General features: G+C 43.0%; 1 protein-coding gene across 2 annotated transcripts in view; it reads right to left on the reverse strand.

Moving 5' to 3' along the window:
* LOC127476644 (BEN domain-containing protein 5-like) overlaps positions 1–20,062 on the reverse strand; it is a 906,516-nt gene that overhangs the window by 65,965 nt on the left and 820,489 nt on the right. For both annotated transcript variants that reach the window (XM_051799779.1, XM_051799772.1), the window contains exon 11: positions 18,500–18,662. In XM_051799779.1, the coding sequence (XP_051655739.1) occupies positions 18,500–18,662 (163 nt within the window). The remainder of the gene's footprint in view (positions 1–18,499; positions 18,663–20,062) is intronic.

Raw genomic sequence — 20,062 nt, forward strand, 5'->3', positions numbered from 1 at the left:
TGAGAGTCAGAATATTAACTCTGCATTACTCAACTCTGAAACAGCCCCTCATTTTCCATTTGTGCTATCCATCCCTGCCAAAGCTATGCCGCCTTTCTCTGCTGAGGCTGAGAGAGCTGCACATCACCCCCTCACAGCTCACCAGTGTCCAAGAGGCACTAGAAAGGCAATTAGCAGTGAGAAGATTAGGGAGTTGTGAAGGGTGGGTAATATGGTGAGGCCAGGAAGGCAAGAGGGCTTGCACGGCTGGACTCACCCATCACCACATGTGGGACCATTGTGCCAGTCATGAGGTCCCACAGCAGATGGGACCACACCTGATTTTTATTCCCAGAGAAAGTAACGAGTGGAAAGAAGAATTTCTTTCTACAGAAAAGAATAAAAGCAATGCTAATTAGACACCGTGACTGCCTCTCTGATTTGGCTCAGTGTGTTTCGTCGATCCAAAAGCTACAGAGGTGACTGTGGGACAGATTTCATCTTTGGTGTCACCTGAGTGATTTCAATAGAAACACAACAGGTGATGCTGGAGAAAATAAGCCAAGTAATTTCAACAAACTTGCACCTAAGATGCCAAACAGCCCCAATGTATTTTCAGTTCTTCATCATCCTCACAGTGAATGGAGCACGTCTCCCTTTGGGTGACACCAATCCCAATGCCTTGCTCCGCTCACTGTCTCACCTTGACCCAGCTCTCCGCACATCACCTGGTACACTTGACAAAGAGCAGCAACCAAAATGAGCCCTGTGTGACCCATGCTTTATCTAACTCACCCAGTTATCCTTACTGTAAGTCCAGCTCAAACTTCCCATTCCCTAGAGCAAAGGAAGAGGCAACCAGCTCACACACAAAGACCCAAGCAACAAAGCAGATTGAGAGCAGAACGAATTGCAGACAGGGAGCTTTCAGAGAGGGGAGAGTCTTTGCTGCCTCCTTCTTTCCTCCAGCCCCTTCGACCTCTCCAAACACACTGCAAAGCCAACACAGATTACACAGCAACTAGGGGATGGGCAAAAACAGTAGCACTTTGAAAGAGATAGATACAGAGCAGGCAGAGAGCTGGGAGACAGAATCCCACCAGGAGCTAGTGCTCGGCATCTCTGTTTGCCCTGCAGCAGTTTCTGAAGCATGGAAGTGCTTGCAAACTGGCTCCCACTGTCCCTGTGCCACAGTTCAGCTCTTCCAGGGCTATGGGGATGTGATTGGATCCCTGCACTGCCTTCCTCCAGCACTCCCCCTCCGCAGCTCGTTGTCTCTTGATGCGCCCAGTGTGGGTTTCCAGCTCCTGACAGGGTTAATTGGCAGGCCCAGCGGGGGAAATAAAATGTTTCAGCTCTGTGGCTGCTTTTTCTGTCCTTGTTTGCTCATGAGGCTGTAGGGAAGTGCTGGCTCCTGAAGGGTTACAGAGCAAGCACAGCAGGTAGCCAGCTGCTCTAGATCTCTACCATTTATTCCTGGCCCCTCTTTGTGCCCCTTCATGCTGCTCAGGTGTATTCAACAGACACCAAACCCCTGCTCCTCAAACGCAGGGCTGTGGGGAGCAGAGGGGCACAGGTCAGGGCTAGGGGATGACCAGGACTGAGGAGGACAAGCCATCAGGCACAGTCCTGGGCACCGAGGGCCATCCTGCACCCAGAAGCCCTTTTACTCTCCCTCTGAGGCTGGGCTTCAGCAGAGACACAAGCCCCCTCTCATCTTCTTCTCTGAAAGCACTCTCATTCCTTTTCCATTTTCATCTAAGTTTCCAATGAAGATTTATTACTCTGAGTGATTACATTGTCAGCCAAATGAGTAGGGAATAGGAATATCCTTTCTTCTTGCATTCCAGCCACTAGTCTGTTTGGCTCTCAGCAAAAAGAGCAGATTTAGCATGATTTTAGTCCCTTTTTCTTCCAGGTACTATTTATTTTCAGGTTGACAGCATGTGAGAAAACCCATCAAGAACCACAACCCTGGGGCATGAAGCTGGGTTATTATTCACCTATTTAAAACCTTGAAGGAATGGGGTGGTCAGTTAAGTGTAAGTCATGTAAAACTCCAAGGCAAAGACTCCCTATCAGCACTGAAGACCAGTCAGATATGGCATGAGAAGCAACTATGAACAGGCAAAGGGGGCTGTGGGGAAACAGAAATGTCACAGCAGAAGACATCAATAGTTCCCATCCTGTACTCAGAAAACAGGAGTTTTACACAGGATGACAATCGCCAAGGAGATGAAGCATGCACAGATACGCAAAGAGATTTTACACAAGACCTATGAGATCAAGATTTGCTTTTGAAGATTGGTTTGGTTTTTTGTTTTTGTTTTGTGGTTTTTGTTTTGTTTTGGTTGGTTGGTTGTTTTGGTTTTTTTTCCTGGGAGAGGGTTGGTTTTGTTTTTAATTTTCTCTTCCTTGTAATAAGAATATTCCCCTATCGTGTGAGAATGCAGCAGTAACGCTATGCTACACCTGAGTGACAAGGACACAAACACAAAGGTAAATAAAAAGAGTACCCAACTAGTCTGATTTTGGTGCCCACCTGTGAGAAACGCAAGTAACAAACAGATTGCACCAAAAAAAAAACACCCCTCATGCTGGATTTCTGACATAACTGGTTAGATTATTAAAATGGTAATCAGTAAAAAGGGCAATTTCAATCAGTCAACTTCATCTCCTAAGGAGAAGCCACAGGAGGGAGAGTGAAGGAGTCAGGAGATCTGGTTGTGCAGATTTAGGCAAATCACTTTGCTCTGTATGCCTGTTCCATTTTCCTTTTATCTCACTAGCCTGTGTCCTAGCACTGTGTCATTGTCTAGACAACGCCGTTTCTCCTGTCCTGCATTTTCATCCAAGAAAAAACTAGGAGAGGAAAGGACAGGCACCGAGTCTGCAAGCTCTTTACAGAGCCACGAACATCCCTAGTCACCAGTAAATGGCCAGAAAACCCTCTGTCAAAATGTTCCTTTTTTCTTTCCTTATGTTGGTCCAACAGAGAACGACAACTTGCTATTCTGTGAGCCCAAACACAGCACCCTGCTCGGGGAAACTGAAGGCTCAGCCCTGCTGATGCACTGAGCGTGTCAGCACAACACCACTTCTGCTCTCGGTTTGCTTTGACAAAATCCAGGAAATTGCACAGAAATGCAATGCTAAAAAAACCTGTTATGATGGCAAAGCTGAAAGCCTGCTAATGGGGAAATGTGGGGAGGGAGATGGTGCGACCAACCCGAGGCCAGGCAGGGAGACGGTAGCGGGAGTTCACAGCCCAGCGCAGGTATCGTGACATGCAGAGCGACCCCTTAACCTCAGATCAAACATGAGGTCCCAAAAGGCCCTCAATCAAAACAGGACTGAAGCATCCTACCAAGGTCACCGCAAACAAAGCTCACAGGAAAAATACAGCTTTTTGAGAGACTGGTTATGGCAGCAAGGTCTGAGGTTTGTCCAGCTCCCCTCAGGCCCCTCACCAGGCTGCAGATGGAGCCGGTGGGACAGGATTCCCAGACTGCCTGCACTGCAGAGCACACTTGGGAAATAAATGAATTGCACAGAAACAATGTCCCTTTGGGTTCTTCTCTTTCTCTCCACATTATCGTGTCACTGTGCATGTCACCTTGTAATACTGGGTTATTTATCATCACTGAGTGCCTAGATTGGCCCTGCTAGAGAAAAATCAAAGAAAGCAGCAGGGACTGAGGTTTGATGAGAAGGAAACAAATTCTTCCCTTCAAGAGCATGTGAACTTCTGTGCTACCCCATGCACACCCACACACACATTCCCAGGCTGCTCCTCTTCCCCCGCCAGCAGCTCCTTTCAGCCTCACGCATCCCCGCTCCCTTCTCCTTTTCTCTGCTCAGATTCAGTGCCTCGTTTCTATGGATTTCTGTGTCAGCTCCCACAAGGATATTCGCTGGAATGGACACATTTACAGGATGACTAACGTTTTGAAAGCAGGTGGTGCTATTATAGTCATACAAAAGCCACCTATTTTTGGTGCCTTGTGCTGTCATCCTGTTAGGTTACACTTTGCTTTGCCTTGTTATCGCACCAACTTCTCGGCACCACTACTCTGGGCTGCTCCAATTCCAGGTCTGTCTGCAGAGGCCTGATAGAGGGGCATCTTTGTTCACTGCTGTGGTGGCTTGGACCTCCCCCACACAAAGAGAGGCCTGCGAGTTTCTCTCGCTGTCATAATTCATTTCCTTCATGAATCTTGAAAACATACTTAAGAAAAGAAAGAAAAAGCTATGGTATATATGCATATCTAATGTATGCATGCACTCACATGTATAAATTTTCCTATGCAGAGCAGCAGCCTTAAAATGAAATGTTAGAGGACAACTATGTTCTCTTTATCCTTATATCATATTTCAGATAATCACATTGAAATTCATAAGGTAAATTTTGAATACTGTTCTTCAATTATGTCTGTTCACATTAACTACTTTAATATCTTGGCTTGTATTGGCTGGAAACTCTTAGCTTGTCTCATCATCACTTCTTGGCATGTGGTCTTACCTGTCCCTGCACTCCTGGGTTTGGTGCAAGGGTGTTGTACTTATCCACAGACCATCTCTGCCTAAAATTCCCTCTAACTGGGACTGAGAAGGCATGCAAGATGAAACACAGGCACAGAGTTTAAATCAAATCACATTATTAGAAGTCACATTCCCTGAACTTCAGTCCCAAGACCTTATTAAACTAATAGTGAAGTGACCTGGAAAAAACAACATCAGCATATGACAGTTTAAAAGTCTGTAAAACAGAGCAGGGACCACTGCAGGTAGATCCTCGGGCAGACCAAAACCACCAGAATCTCTGATGTCCTTTTCACCTTGAAGGGAGAAGCTGGATTTTCACTTTCAGCTCGGCACTTTGCAAAACCTGGCAATCTTGACTCCAGCTCCTCTTACTCCTCATAAAGGCAGTGGAGGGCAGTACAAATTGTATGTATGCTTCCTAAAGTGGTTTATGCCAATCCAGCTTATGTGTTAGGGATTTGCATTCAGAGAGCCTACAATAAGTACAGAATTGTACTTGATAGCTGAGACACTGCTTGTAACCAGGGCAAAAAACCACTACCCTTCTGCTGTAAAGGATCTAAATGGGTATCAGGCTCAGTCTCGTCTGGTAACGTAAATGTCCTGACCTGCTGTTCTCTACTTTGTAACACAAATTCAGCTATAATCAATTATGGCTTGAAATGTTCCTTAAACACAGAGGAAAATCCAAAGCACATGCAAAGGCCTCTGACGGTCACTGATGCGATAAAGCAGTGCAGGAAACTCCTTTTTCTTAAGGCTGATTTTAAATCCCTCTGCAGACACATGCAGTTGCTGTGCTGTGTACTGCTAACCTTGAACTGACATTAGCAAGTGGATCCAAACTTTCCTTTTCCAGACAGGATGGGAACTTCTCCTACAGCAGCTGCACGTTCCCCTCTCCCCTCATTTCATCACCAACCAGTTCTTGGTAATCGATAGAGGTCAAATCTAGATCCCATTGAGATTCATGGTGAAAACTATTGACATCAACAGGTCAAGAATAGCCAAGAGACGATTTATACAACAGAGAGCAGAGAACATGAGAAGGAAAAGGCCACCCCAATCTGTAAATCGAGATAGCTACAGATTTACAACAGATACAGATAAGGCAGGGGGGGAAAAGACAAAAGAGAATAAAAGTATCTTTATTTAATGAGCTCAGATGCAAACACAATCCCCTCACAGCTCTGTGCCACAGGAAAACTTAGACCTGGACAGACTGGTAAAACAGGGATGCCCTGTATCCTCCAACCGCTATCGCTGCCAGGGCAGTCCGGACAGAGAGGGAAAGCAAAGGGAGAAAAAACCTGCTTTGTTCCTGATTTCAGCAAACATCAGAAAAACATCCACTGCTCCTCAGTCGGCTGCAGTGGAGGAACGGCGCTGTCGGTGCCAGAAGAGGGCACTTGAGCTACAGCGAGAGGGAGCCGCGCTGCCGCTGCTGGCCCGGGCGAGGAGGGGGGACCGCCCCGGGAGGACCAGCCTTGCCCTGCGGAACAGCTACGGGGAGGTGCCAAGAGGCATCGGGACGCCGGGCCTTCCTCTCTGCTCCCGAGAGCTGACACCGAGCGCTCATCCTCGCTGGTTTTGCTGCCTTGGGCTTGCCTGAGTCCCCCTGTCAGCAAAGAGCTGGAGCTGGTGCTCTTGGATCACACAGGTCCATAACCCAGGTTCCTTCAGCAATATCGATCATGTGCCAGCTGAAATTCTCTCTGTGCTGGAGCATTTTACAGTTACTCCCCCATACAGACCCTCTGGTGTGCAGTAACATTTACACTCGCTCCAGCCTTGCCCCCAGCAGAGGCATTAGTTGAGTCCCTTTCCTTTGCTCAGCTGCCTGTTCTCATCAAACTTGCCCAGACTTAATACCACTGAGAACTCTTGCTGGTTGAAACAAAAAAAATGGGCTCAGAAATTTTAGGGTGAATGTAAATGAAATGCACAGACACCCCTGTTGCCCTGCAGAGAATCCTAAACACAGAGGCTTCCTGCTTTTCCCAGCTGTATCATCTGGTTCAAATCCAAACTGGTCTCTCTACAAACCTTACTCACTGAAGCACGTAAATTGGTCCCGCCCCTCCAGACACAATGCAATCAGCCATGCCTCATCTCCTTAGAAAAATCCTGACAACATAAATTTCATAGATTATGCAAAAACCTGAATTATAGGCAAGAAAGAACAGAAGAGATGAAGAAAAACAAACTGAATGATACAGCAGGTATGAGAATTTAGCTCTTGCTTTGGAAGCTTTGTTTCTTTTCTGTGGTGTTCCCTATGACGAATCTGAAGCCATTTTCTTGTTTGAGATAGGCGAGCACAAAGTAATAGCTAAAGTATCTGAACCAGTCCATAAACTCCCACTGCATCCATCTAGACCATCCAAGTGGCTGCCTCAGAGTGGTTATCCTTCTGTTTGCATCCCAGAAGTTTTCAGACACATAAATAAACCAAGCACGGATAAATTGGGTCTGAAGATCTGTTTCTCAGATGGATCTGGCAGCTGCCTCAGTTTATTGGCAGTTCATTTATCATCTCAAGAAAAATATTGATGGTTCTAGAGACATAGGCCCTTTCTGTGTCCTGGCTGAAGGAAAGCTGTCCTTCTGGGCAGGCTTTGGAAAGAAAGTCAATGCAACAAATTCTACTTGGCAGAAATGTGAGGGATGCAGTGCAAAGAGGAATCATTAAGTAAGGAGGGAGGAACACTAGGATGAAAACCCTGTTGGCCCAGAAATAGCCCAGTCTCAAATCTTCACAGTATCACAGCAAGAATATGAGATTGTCAGACTGCTAACAGGCAGTCATGGGCATCTTCTCAGGTGGAGGTATTACTGCTACACAGGAAGAAACAAGGAGCCTGAAGCTGTGTTCTGCCAACAGAACCAGCCACTTATCAGACCTTGAAGAAATCCACAGAAACTCAGCAATGAAAAGGCTTGAAAACAGGAATAATGGGACTGAAGTACTGTAAAGTCTCTCCCCTTGGGCTTGCAGAATAATGCAGTCCTGCTTTCACCTAGGAGTGTTAGCAGTCCAGCTGCCTCTCTCCTCTAGAAAGACATTAGGAAGACAACTGGATCCTCCCAGCCATTTCCATCCCCTATCTTGATTAAACCAGCTACATTCCACTTGAACAGCCTGCTTAAGGATTTACTGAAAGGAAGCTTGAGATCTTTCATGTATTGATGTGCTTGGAGGAGATCTCACTTTGCATATGTCCCCCAGTATTGCTCCAGCCAAGTGTCTACAGAAACCAGCCCAGTGTGAGCTTTTGCTACACAGGACACTCCGCTGCCCTGCAGATCCCTCTTTGAAGGGAAGACGAAGAGACCTACTTGAGAGGTCTTCAGTAGTTAACATTCATACTGAATTTCTTGAGGGACTGGACAATGGAGAAAAGAAGAATGGATTGTCACCTATCATTTGGTCTTTAGTGGTGTCTGATGACAGATGCTAGTTTAATAAGGATTGCTTAGTTTTAAAAAAAGAAATAACCAGCCTGACAGAACCCTGAATGCAATCTGACTGTGGGAGCAAGTTATCCAGAAGTTGGTTTGCTGGGAAGAGTGATGCACACCAATCATAATGACAGAAAGCAAAGTATTTAGGATATTGCAGTTTTCAAAACTGTAATTCTTCCAACAGGCATTGGTTCCTATCCTGAACAGAAATTCAGTTAATTTAACGAGTTCTGAATCCCTCCTAAGTATTGGGAAGAGTACAGGAGAACAAGCACAGACTGTTAAGTGCATCAGGAACCAAACACACATTGTTGACAGTGTGTATTTTGAAACAGAAAGCTTTATCTTTCAGTTGATGCTTATACCTGCTGCTCCTGCGACCAGGGTGGGATTTATCCTGAACGCAAATAAAAATCACACAGCAAATACCAATTCTGCCATTAGAGTCACTGGAGTTGATTCTCCATTGCTTGGCAACTCCTACAGCTGTGTATAACGAGAGAGAAAATATAAGATGACAAACCAACTCTAGACATGGTTACCTGATGTGGTAATATTTTTCTGCTTATGATGTACAGGCTAAGTACTCAGACAATAAATAACTCCGTTGGCTATGAGACTTCAAATGTGAAATAAAGGCAGCTGAGGGGGCCAGTGCTGCTTCCAGTGTAACAGCTAGGAATCACAAAATAAAGCTTGCAGGTGGCAGGCTAAAAACAAACAAGATCTTATTAAACTATGGAAATCCCTAGCACAGAATGTTGTGGATGTTAAAAATGTTCACAGGTTCATGGGAGACAAATCCATTGAATGTTAGCTCAGACATAATCAACATGTGGGTCTCGCTCTCTTCTCCCAATAACAAGTGATAGGACTCGAGAAAACAGCCTCAAGTTGTGCCAGGAGAGGTTTAGACTGGGTATTAGAAAACATTTCTTCACCGAAAGGGTTGTCAGGCACTGGAACAAGCTGCTCAGGGAAGCGGTGGAGTCACCATTCCTGGAGGCATTTAAAAGACATGTAGACATGGTTTAGTGGTGGACTTGATGATCTTAGAGGTCTTTTCCAACCTAAATGAGTTCATGATTTTAACATCTCTGGCTCTGGGATCCCCAAACCACTAATTGCTGGAAACCAAAGAATATTCAGGGGAAAGAGTTATATGCTTATTCTGTTATTAAATTCTTCACAGGCACCTTATTTTGGCCTCTGTCAGAGACAAGACACTACAGAGGACTAGTTTTGATCTGAACTGACTTGGCTGTTCTGTTCTTAAGAAATGAGACATGAGAGAATCAGACCCATCCTGCTCTTGTCAAAACACAGAGGTTTCTGAACACTAGATCAAAGCTGCAGGTTATCTTTAGTTTCAGTCTGAGACATGTTCTGGCTTTGTGGATCTGAACTGTGGACAAAGTTTCACCTCTAGGTGACAAGAAACATAGCTGGTTTGGGGTGGGCATGTATTGGCCTTGGCTTAAATGGGTATTCTCTTCACCTATGAACTGCACCTGACAGGTTTCTGGCTTATCTCAGCAATGGTATGATGGGGAAGATGCAGTCTGTTTTTCAGAATGCCACGAGACATCCTTTGTTAAGGCTTGCAGGGATGTTAGGGGTAAAAGCGTATAGAGAAAAGGAGAGTGAAGTCTCAACTCACCAGGGACATGCTCAGAAAGAAAAGGAGATGTTGGATCTGCCTCCTGTGACTTTCATGCCTACTGTCCTCCCCTGGTTTCTAACAATAGAGATGCAGCTGTCCCTACTGGAGAGATTAATTTTGGTTTCTCTGCTCATTCAGCCAGCTATTTTTCATGAAACTCATAGGAATGTAATATCACTGAGACCTTTATCACTGTCAAATTCAGTTGCAATTGGTCAAGCAGCTGAGAAAGACAGACACACAGACAGAAAGAAGCTTGTTTCTTTGCCAAGTTTCTTAAAAAACATCTCTGGTGCCCTTTCATAATATTAGTATTTGGGACTGAAGAAGTAGTAGTTAAAAAATAACTACTTCTCCCACCCTAGAATTCCCTTTAATCACCAATAAGTTCTACTGAGCCTTTAGGTAGCAAAATAAAAAAGAAAAAATAGTTTAGGTGAAAGACAGTAAAAAGTGAACAAAAAAGCAGAGACTTGGTGTATCTGATTAATCAAACAACTCCTGCAAAAAGTCTTGATAAGATGCCAGAAAGGCAGGGGTAGGGCTAACGACCTAAAATTGCCATCAAGATGGTGAGGATACAGACAAGGCAGGCACAGGGGAGAAGACTGAGCCAGAAGTGGAGAGACACAGAGAAGGGCAAAAAGCAGACATATATGGAGACACACAAACACCACCACTCCAGGCCAGCAGAAAAGCAGAGACCTGTCCCAGAGACACTGCAATTTTGCTGTTTATTGCTTTTTGAAAAATGCCTCATTCTAAATGGCTTTTTTTCTCTTCATTCCCATTGACATTTTGGAAAGTTTCTAAGCACAGCACTGGCTAAAGCCCTTTCCTAACCTAAGTCTTCAACCCACAGACATTAGTCTTTAGTTATAATAACCACTCCCCTCAGACATTTCCAGCAAATTGTTAATATCTTTTAAGCCCTGCTCTCCGTTGCCTTTCAGATTAGCTTTGCCCTTTCCTTTGCACTTAAGTTTAGCAAGTGTTACTAATAGGAATTTAACATTTACCAAAGAATTATTCTAACTAGGAATCTAATAGCATTTGTATGGTGTTCTGAGCACCCAAGAGCCTCACAATCAGTTCTATACGCTTAGTTTTGTCTAAGTTGCTTCTAAGACAAAGGAAAAATACAAGTTTATGGAAAAGCAAGTTTATAAGAGAGGCATTTAAACCCTTGAAAGCCAGTTCCAAGAAGGATAGCAGCAGTGTCTGGAGGGATCTTCCCCCCTTGCTTCTATTAGCCACAACTCTGTGATCACTTATGTAATCAACTTCACCTTCCAAGAATTCAGCAAAAGCATCACTTGTCCTTGGTCTAAGTTATTTTTTTTCCTGTCTACAGAAGGAATACTAACAGAAAAATGTAACAATTTTTAGTATTAACTGGCGACTTTTTTTTTTTTTCAATGCAATTATCAAAACCCTTTTGAATTAGAGAGCTTTGTGCTTGCAGGCCAAGGGTCATTGATAGCTTGAATGGAAATCACTGATGAGGATTTCAGTCAGTAAAACCTCAGTTACAGTTTGGTGCCAGTTAGCATGCAGCATCTCAACAGAGGCCCCAAAGGCTGCTTTGGACATAAGAACATTTTTAGGGCTGAGCTTCCTCATCTTGTCTGGCTTATGAGTATCAGTCTTCCTGTGTCACTGGATACAGCCCCACCTAGGCTAAAGAGCACATCCTCCACCAGCAGTGAGTTGAAGACAGCTAGTGAGATGCAGGGATGATATTTGCACATGTCTCTAAGATGCTTATGCTTCCACTGTCCACAGGCTCCCTGTTCCCAACTAAAGCTGTAAATATTGATGGCTCTCAAGTCAACCTGTCCAAATTCCCTAGTCCAGGCTCACAGTTACTGAAGTCTTCTTGCTCTTCAAAGAAGACAAACTCCTGCATTTATGTCTAAAACTGACTTGAGAGCATTTCTATAGGTCTGGATATGCACACTGCTTACATTCTGATCCCACATCTGTTCTCTTCCATGTACCTTAGTATCCCTGGGAAAGACACCATTGTACACAAGAGGAAGAACATTAATCTGCATCCTCATGGGGACCTCCTTTACAGTGCTCAGGACAACATGACCCTGGAGCAAACCATGGTGCTCAGTCTAATTTGTGCCTTAAAATGTGATAGGACCCATAGGCTTTCAGTACTTCTGATGCTTCATTCCCCTCAAGATTAGATCTTCAGCTTACAAGCTCACTTCTACTTAAAACAGGCCTGTGAGTCTGACCTGCTCTCCCTCCTTCCCCACAGAAAGCCATGCAGGCAGCATGCAAAGCACACACAGAAATGAGCCAGTTACTCGAGACCACTCTTCCTGCAGCAGCTAAATGCAAGACCATTTCCTCAACTACAGGCATGGTATTTGATACCTGGCTCCTAGCCATAAGGTAACTGGAATCATATGGTTAAATCCCCAGGAAGCATTTTGAAGATGCTTTCCAAGACTGATATTCCATATTTAAGCAAAAAAAAAAATAAAAAATTTCTTTCTTTAAAAGAAAAAGCCACCTTTCTCATAACACTTTGCACTTTTATAGCATCTTTCATCTGAGGCTATCAAAGCACTTTGAGATACAGACCCTAAGAAATCCATTACAAAAATCATACATTTCTCTTAGTTGACTGTAGTCACTTGCCTTAATTTCCATTTCATTACTGATACTCACGGACAGTATTTGCATAGATTGATGCAGTCAGAGCTACAGGCAACTAGATAAACAAATCTACATATAAATATAAACTCTCCCCCACAAACACCCTCTCTGACAGTAAAGAAGTATTCATGTACAGCATTGTCCACTCTATTGAATCCTGTGAGGGAGAGAGGTGTGCCGACTGCAACACCATGTTCTGCTTTGTACCTTCATTCCACTGCACTTCATTAAACAGACTTTCACCGTTTCCTAATTTTCTTTGAGCAGGTCCCACTGTATATACCCAATATGAACAAACACACAGATTCCTTCTGGGTATGAGCCAACAGCTGCAACCCTGAAAAATATCAGCTTCTTATATCATTAACTGAGTTTCCATGGTGCCCTGGGGCAGAGATATTGATGCTTGACAGCATTATCACTATAAAGTAACTTTACAACTCTATAATTTAACTCTATGCTTCCAGTAATATTAAGAGCATTTGAAATTGTGGTTGTAAACCTTGACACTTTCACACAGACTGGGGAGCTGACAGAGGATTTTGTTTCCTTTCCTCCAAGACAGCCTTAGACATGGTACGAAGAAATAACCAAATAATGGAGAGAAGATGTGTAAGGAGGTCGCTGTTAGGAAAACCTGAAGGATTAGGATCAATACCACTTTTTGCAAGACACAGAAAGGACCCTGTTTCTAGAAGCTTAGCAGAAGAAGGATGGACATGTAGACCTCTGGAAGTCTTTTCCTAAGTATGTGCCTGATATACTTTGAAATCATCTTGGCAACAAGCTCTAGCTCAAGTTCAAACATAAACTACACTGGATAACGTCTGCAGAGCTCCCTCAGCTTTATCAGCACAGCCTTTCATACCTCATTGGCTTTTGGTAGTAATGTTGCCTTTACTGGGTGGGAATGAAGCTGCAAGTGCCATAATCTGGCTCATGAGGATCTTCTCTTAAGGATATCACTAGCAGAGCTAGGAGGATCAGGACAGGCAGTTGCCAAAAAAAGAAATTTAAAAAAAGCCCAAAATAACCAAGTACATTTGCCCCAAGGGACTCGCAGGTCCATGAAGCTCTAAAAGTTATAGATGCTTTTATTGGAATTGTAGTTTGCATACAGATTTCTTTTCCCCAGGATAGGCATTTACTGAGATCCAAGTACTCTTTAAAAGGAATCTGGATGTAAGCAAATGACTGTTTCCTCTAGGGGATTTAACTACCCAAGTCCTCAGTCAAGCAGCAGGCAGATACTCTGCTTGAAGTTAAGAATAACAATGAACCCAGTGATCCCAACTGTGTCAGGAGTCCAAGATGAGAGATCCTGTTGGGCATCTGAAGAGACTCCAGTCAATCCAAGCTTTCATCCTGTGGCTGTAGCCACATAAATACATCTTTATGACCACAGTAGGGGAGAGGGTTCAGCAGTGCAACTACACCCTGTTTAAGGGATGCAAGCTTCCAATTCAATACATTCAGAGAAATGGAAAATGCCAAGTGATTTCCTTGCAAGTTGATTCGCTATACTGTTTTAAGTATTGACATAATCTCTCAGCTGTTTGTAATGTGAAAAGATCTACCTTGGGATAATATTAGTAAGGTCTCTTCTGTGTTCTTCACCCATGATTTCAAAAATGGGGTGGTTTTTTTCGTTTGTTTTTTTTTTACAAAAGAAGTTTCATTAAATTAATTTTCTGTATTGAGGCCATTAAATCAAAGAGGTGATGTGCTTAGAAAAGATGTACAAAGTAAACCTGTTCCACTAAACCCTTGATCCAGGGTTCCAGTCTCCTATTCCACTCAGAAGTGATTTCAATGAGTAAAGCCCTACACATAAATGACTGAAGGCCCACCTTTGGACGGGGGCCTTCCTCATCTGAAGGAAACTTGAAATTAAGATTAAAATACACAAAATGCCACGGACATGCTGACAACACTGGCACTCACCCACCTTGATGATTTTTCTCCCCTATAACTATCAGGCTACAAGCATACCAGTTCTTGCCAGGTCTCCATCGTTTCCATGTTCCTATCTTGTGGCTAGACTTTGCAAGAGTAAAACCTTTTATTATCTGTTATGGGCTGCCTGCTTTGCAGCGAGGATCCAGTTCAAACACTCTAATAAAGGAATCCAATAGAAGATTTTAAAGCTGTCGATGTGAGAGTCCTTTACTGGCTGCTCTCGGGTCAGGCTGTGATGGCTGCTGCTCACAGCTGTAGTGGGAAGCAATTCCGGGTGCACTGTCAGGGCAGTGCTCAGTCCTACAGCTGGGGATTCATCCTTCATCTCCCACTTTTATCCTTTGTTCCTTGCCCAGCCATGAGGCTGGTGTGCACCGAGACAGCTCAGCAGCTGAGCTGCTGGTGGTGAGCATTACAGAGCAGTTTACAAGCCTTGTGTCATAAGCCCTGTAAATGCCTAGTAAAACATGGAATTTAATGGAAGCATATCAGCTCATTTTAAAGCTTCTTCACCTGGTGCTCAGCTAACTGTTGCTGTGCTGCCTTTTTAATCAGTTACCACCAAATGTGTGCATGTGTGAGAAGGGTTTTAAACATTTCTGTGTCCACTTCCAGGCAAGTAACCGACAAGACTACAATCCTCTTATTATGCCTTTGAAACAGAGTCCGTTCACTGTTATCTGCAGCACATGTTATCGTAGGGTATTCTGCAGAGCCAGGCTTACAGAACACATCCCTAATGTTTCTCATACACCAGGTACATATCAGTTAGACACAGACCCACCAGGCACACACATACCTCTTAAGGAATGTATAACAGGGCATTTAGGAAGCTACACCTGATGCAGTGCTTTGCTTGCCAGATGAAAATACAAGAGACACTTCAGCAGTAACCATTAGTGATCATGCTAATCGAGGTTTGAGACATCCATGCAATCATGTTAATTCTCTGTGTTGGAAGAGGTCAGAAATTCAGTACTTTTATCCCACCATATATGCCCCAAACATACACCCCCTGCACAGACTGAAGGAAGATCCTTCCCTCCTGGATTTCATTTAAATAGTGCAGATTCAGTGGTAAATTTGTTTTTATAGAACATGTCAGGTGTCATCCTCTAAATTCTGAACCAATTCATTTACAATACTTTCAGTCATACTAACTGGAGTAATTTAAAACTGATTTTCACTTCTAATGATACCATCCCATCCTTTTTAAAAATTTTCTTACTTTTCTTATTAAAAAAAAGTTACTGTCCACACTAACAATGTCAGAATTCAAACAGTCATCAAAGTCTGTGTCCCATTTTCATGCATGTGAGGTATCCACTTCTCTCAAAAATTGCAAAGTACGTTTCAGTCACCCCAAGTCTGAACAAAATTCATAATCATACCAACTGCAGAAATATATCTATTGCATTCTCATACAGAGGTTTTTATGGATCATAGAGAAAGCATGTAAAACCTGGAAAACATGAAGAGATGTATAAAACCCACCAACAAACCTAATCCATTTGTATAATGGCATGAAAGGGGGTAGTGATCTTATTTGCCACAAATGCTGTAAAGAAAAGAAGCTGACAGGTATAATTACATGCCATCAGTGCAAATACAAGACTATTCAGGGTTTTTTCAGTTTTCTCACCTGTCAACAGGAACAACATTAGGCTAAATTAATATTTCTATAGGACCTGGAGATCCTAATTTGCTTTGTTCTCTAAAAGGAGCCAGTATGGCTAGTTCTGAATGAAGAGTGTGATCTGCTTTGTAGTCTCTTTTTAAGGCCAAGGGTCCCCTGAATTTGAGGCTGAATCTCAGTCTCCACTTCTTAATCCAACATTAGAAGCTTTGAACAATCCTAGCCTCCCTGATTCTGTTTCTCTGGAAAAGAAAACAAACAAACAAACACACCAACCCACAGAACCCAATAGCATCACAGTGGGATGAAAAAAGTCCTAAGAAATATATCTTTGAAGGTAGATTTCCATAATATTTGCCCTATCAGTTCACCATTCTGGGGCTCATTGTATTTTCTTCATTTATTTGCTTGCTGTCTGCATGTAGTTGGATAGTTAATAGAAGCAGCCCTGTCCTTGGAGGCCAATAGGCACTGACTGCCTGTGTCTTTGGTTCAGGTCCATTAAAAAATTTGAGCATTAATTAATCCCTGACTTGCAAATAGCTTGGAAGGGCTGTTCAGACTAAACTGGAATGCTCTGCAATTGTTTTACTTTTGATCATAGGCACTTCAGTGATGTGAAACTTCTTCCCCTGCCAGGATAGGATGCACACAAATGCAGTGGCTACTCCTGTGTTGGATCAGGCCAGTCTAGAGACTATTTCAAGCAGCTCCATTTCTTTCTCTAACTAGGAAACCGCACATGTGAGGAAGAGCTGTCATAAGCAGCACTCTGATAGAATTCCTTCATTGAAAAGGAAATAATAAAACCTACCAGGGCAGGATGCCAGTGGAGCATAATCCATGGGCAAAGGCATCCTCTGCCTGCTGTCTTCCAGGCCAGTCAAAACCAACTTCTCCTGTTCCAGTCAGCCAGGTGAAACTATAACTGTAGAAATCAAGCTGCTGCTTGAGCTTTCCATACATCACCTCCAAGAAGGATCTCTGATTTGGGGCCTGTTTTCTGTGCTCCAGCTGCTGATGGGCACAATGACTGAGCTGAGAATGGAGCAGCTCTGCCTGAAGAAGGCAAGGCAAGCCAAGCAAATAGAGATGTTAGACCCCACACGTGAAACTTCTGTCTTGTGGAGCACAAACCAAGAATCTTTATGGAAAAGGAAACTAAGCCAGCACAAACTACAAATCATGAAGAAAAACATATACAAGGGAATCGTAATCTCATTCGTATAGGGGCTCTTTCCTCACTGTAAAAATTGTTCTTGATAAATAAGGAAGATAAATAAGCAGCTGTCAGTACAATGAGCACTAAGTGAGGAAAAAAATTAAAGGTGAAACCAAGGCATGGGTTCTTGAAACACCAAAATGCCAACTCAAGAAAATAAATAGCTAAACCTTACAGCAATGAAAGTTTTTTCCTCAGTGGCAAGATATACTACATAGGCGTTTTTGGCACAAAGCTGTTCCTTGGAAACAGTTAACCTTACAGGGCAAAAAAGAGCTTGTATTCCAAATGCTCAAGCCTGATAATTCACTTTAATATATTTATCCCCCTCCTGCCCCCAAATTTCTCTTTCAGTGGAGAAGTCAAACCAGAAACCCCAAATAAATAACAGTTACTTTCCCTGCTCCCTGTTTCTCAATCTTATTGCCTCACAGTTTCCACATATACATGGATGGTGAAGAATTATGCCTCATATGAAAATTTCCCCCTTGCTACACTAAAGCTTCCCCGACTTCCAAAATGCAGTGGAGAGGTAAATAGGCAATCACAACTAATCTTTCTCCCTCTGCAGTGTTTCTAAACCTGTGGAAATTTCAAAAGCTGCCAAGATAGAATGACAAAATGAAATAAAACACCCAAGCTTGAAGTATGGTCAGTGGCTATTTGATTGAGCATAGTGACAAAAAGAAAAAGAAACACATAAAAGCAGATCATGAGACCAGTCAGAACAATTCTACAAATGGCTGATACATTGAGATAGCCAGATGGATATGTGTTTTTTGAGGAATGAAACATTGCTTCTATTTGAGCACTCAAAAATGCCAACAACTTTGTCGGTTTTGTTTTCGGAATTCGCTTTCCATTTCTTTGTCAACTGGCATTAAAGATCTGTCCCCAAGGCAGCTGCAGAACCTAATGGATCCTTTAGAGCCTTTTGGCTGCAGTTCAAAGGCAGAGAAGATGTTTTAACTCAGTACCAAGGATGCACTTTCAACTTGCTATTAAAACAATACTCCAAACACAGGGATAATGAGAGAATAAGGAGAGAAATGAAGAAAGAAATGGAAGACTGTGGAAGGGAATGGATCACAGGCTCTCCAGGACTAGTTTCTATAATAAGTGCGTGAGACAATCTCCTACAAGAGGGAAATGGCTTATTTGATCTAATGTCTTTTTCTTCTTGAATTTCCACAGTATGGGGAATCAATATGAGGGAAATTAAAGCATCAGGAGCAGACTCACATTTCCACTTGTGTGTTCCCATCTCAGCAAACTCTTTAGTGAGATAGAAGTATTTACCTTAAGTGCCCAGTTCGTATGTGCTGCAAGGGGAGGATGGATTTCAAAAGGATACAGGCTTCTTCTGTGTAGGGGACAGCAGAAGCAGGTCCACCCAATATGTAGCTGTAGAACGAGACCTCCAGAGTGTAGCAGTAGGATGTATCATTTAACAGCCCGCCAAGGAAACGCCGGCCTGTCCCTGCTTTCACAGCATCTCTGTTGAATGATGTACTGGACTGCAGGAGGAAAAACACAGGGACATGAAGAGAGTTCAGGAGTGGAACAGTGGAAGGAGTCTGTTAAAAGAGAAAACAGCTTCATTCACATTGCCCAATCTCATTTACGCTACAGGAGACTGAACTGTTTTCTGATTATGGCCTGGAGAGGAAGCATGGTTCTGGCACACAGACTGTAAATAATGCCTCACAGACTTCCACAAAATTGATCTCAGTTCCCTAGTTATATCAGGTTTTCTCCTCCCCTTTTTGGATAACACAAAGCAAGTCTGTCATATGCATGAATTGAAAGCGAGCCTTCCAGATGCCCCATGGTCAGAAGTTAAGCTGTACTCTTACTTGGATATTGGATTCCTTCTTCTCTACTGCATTCCCCTGTATCATAACCATTTTTCCCCACCCCTTAACCTGGACTCTCTTAATCAAAGCAGAAATACAGTGGCATTTACGTTTTGGTGAAACTTTCTCACCTAAGACATTTGACTGGTTCTTAAATTAGGTCACAGAAATTTCCACTTCACTAACTTAAATGTTAACTGGGTGTTGCTCTCTGGGTGGAAAAATATACTGCACTATTCTACAGCATTATCAGCACACTATAAAAGGCAGTATTTTGTGCTATTACTGAAGATCTGGCTTTAAGAACCCTACAGCTTTATGACTATTCATTTGAGGGGTGGAGGGAAGGACTCCAAGTATTTCCATAAATGAGTTTTAGCTCTCCTTTGAAGGCATGACATCTGGACACTAAAGGGCAGCTCATCTTCAGGTTGTTTGAAGTCTCAGAGCTTGTTCCTACCAGCTAGACAGAAAAATGGATTCTGATTTCATTTTGATTTTCAGACTCTATTCACAAACCTTATAACCATTAGACTGAGCCAATCTAGGCTCAGCACAAACTAGTGACAACCACACAAAAAAAAAGATCCAACTTGGATCTGTTGTATAAAAGGTCATAATATCTCCTGCTGTAAGAATTTTATGTTGCCAGTGAACACAAAGGACCCTTAACATAGCTTACTGTTCAGTCATTGTGCCCATGATGAATTCTGTGAGCTATGCTGTGTCCTCCTAAGGAGCCTTAAGGCTGGTATCTTTTCTTGCTAACACATTGTCAATATTTAGGAATTCCACCTCTTACCAAAACCAGGGAAAAGAAGATTTCCTTTTCATTTAAAAAATTAGATGCAGTGGTTCAAAATGTTAAACTCCTCTAGGCTGAGAAAAATCAGACTCAGACTGAAATGAGCAACAATTCTTGATGAATAGTGTATGCCAGGAGATATAAAGAGTGGAAATACCTGTGGGTTTATTAACATTCTGAATGTCTTGAAGTTTCTCTCATTTGGAAAATGGAAGGTTTTCCAGGTTAATTAGAATAAGATGGAATTGGGTTTCTT

Source organism: Manacus candei, unplaced genomic scaffold, assembly GCF_025592945.1.
Source record: "Manacus candei isolate 608988 ecotype Guabito, Panama unplaced genomic scaffold, ASM2559294v1 h1tg000005l, whole genome shotgun sequence".
In the NCBI taxonomy this organism is placed as follows: domain Eukaryota; kingdom Metazoa; phylum Chordata; class Aves; order Passeriformes; family Pipridae; genus Manacus; species Manacus candei.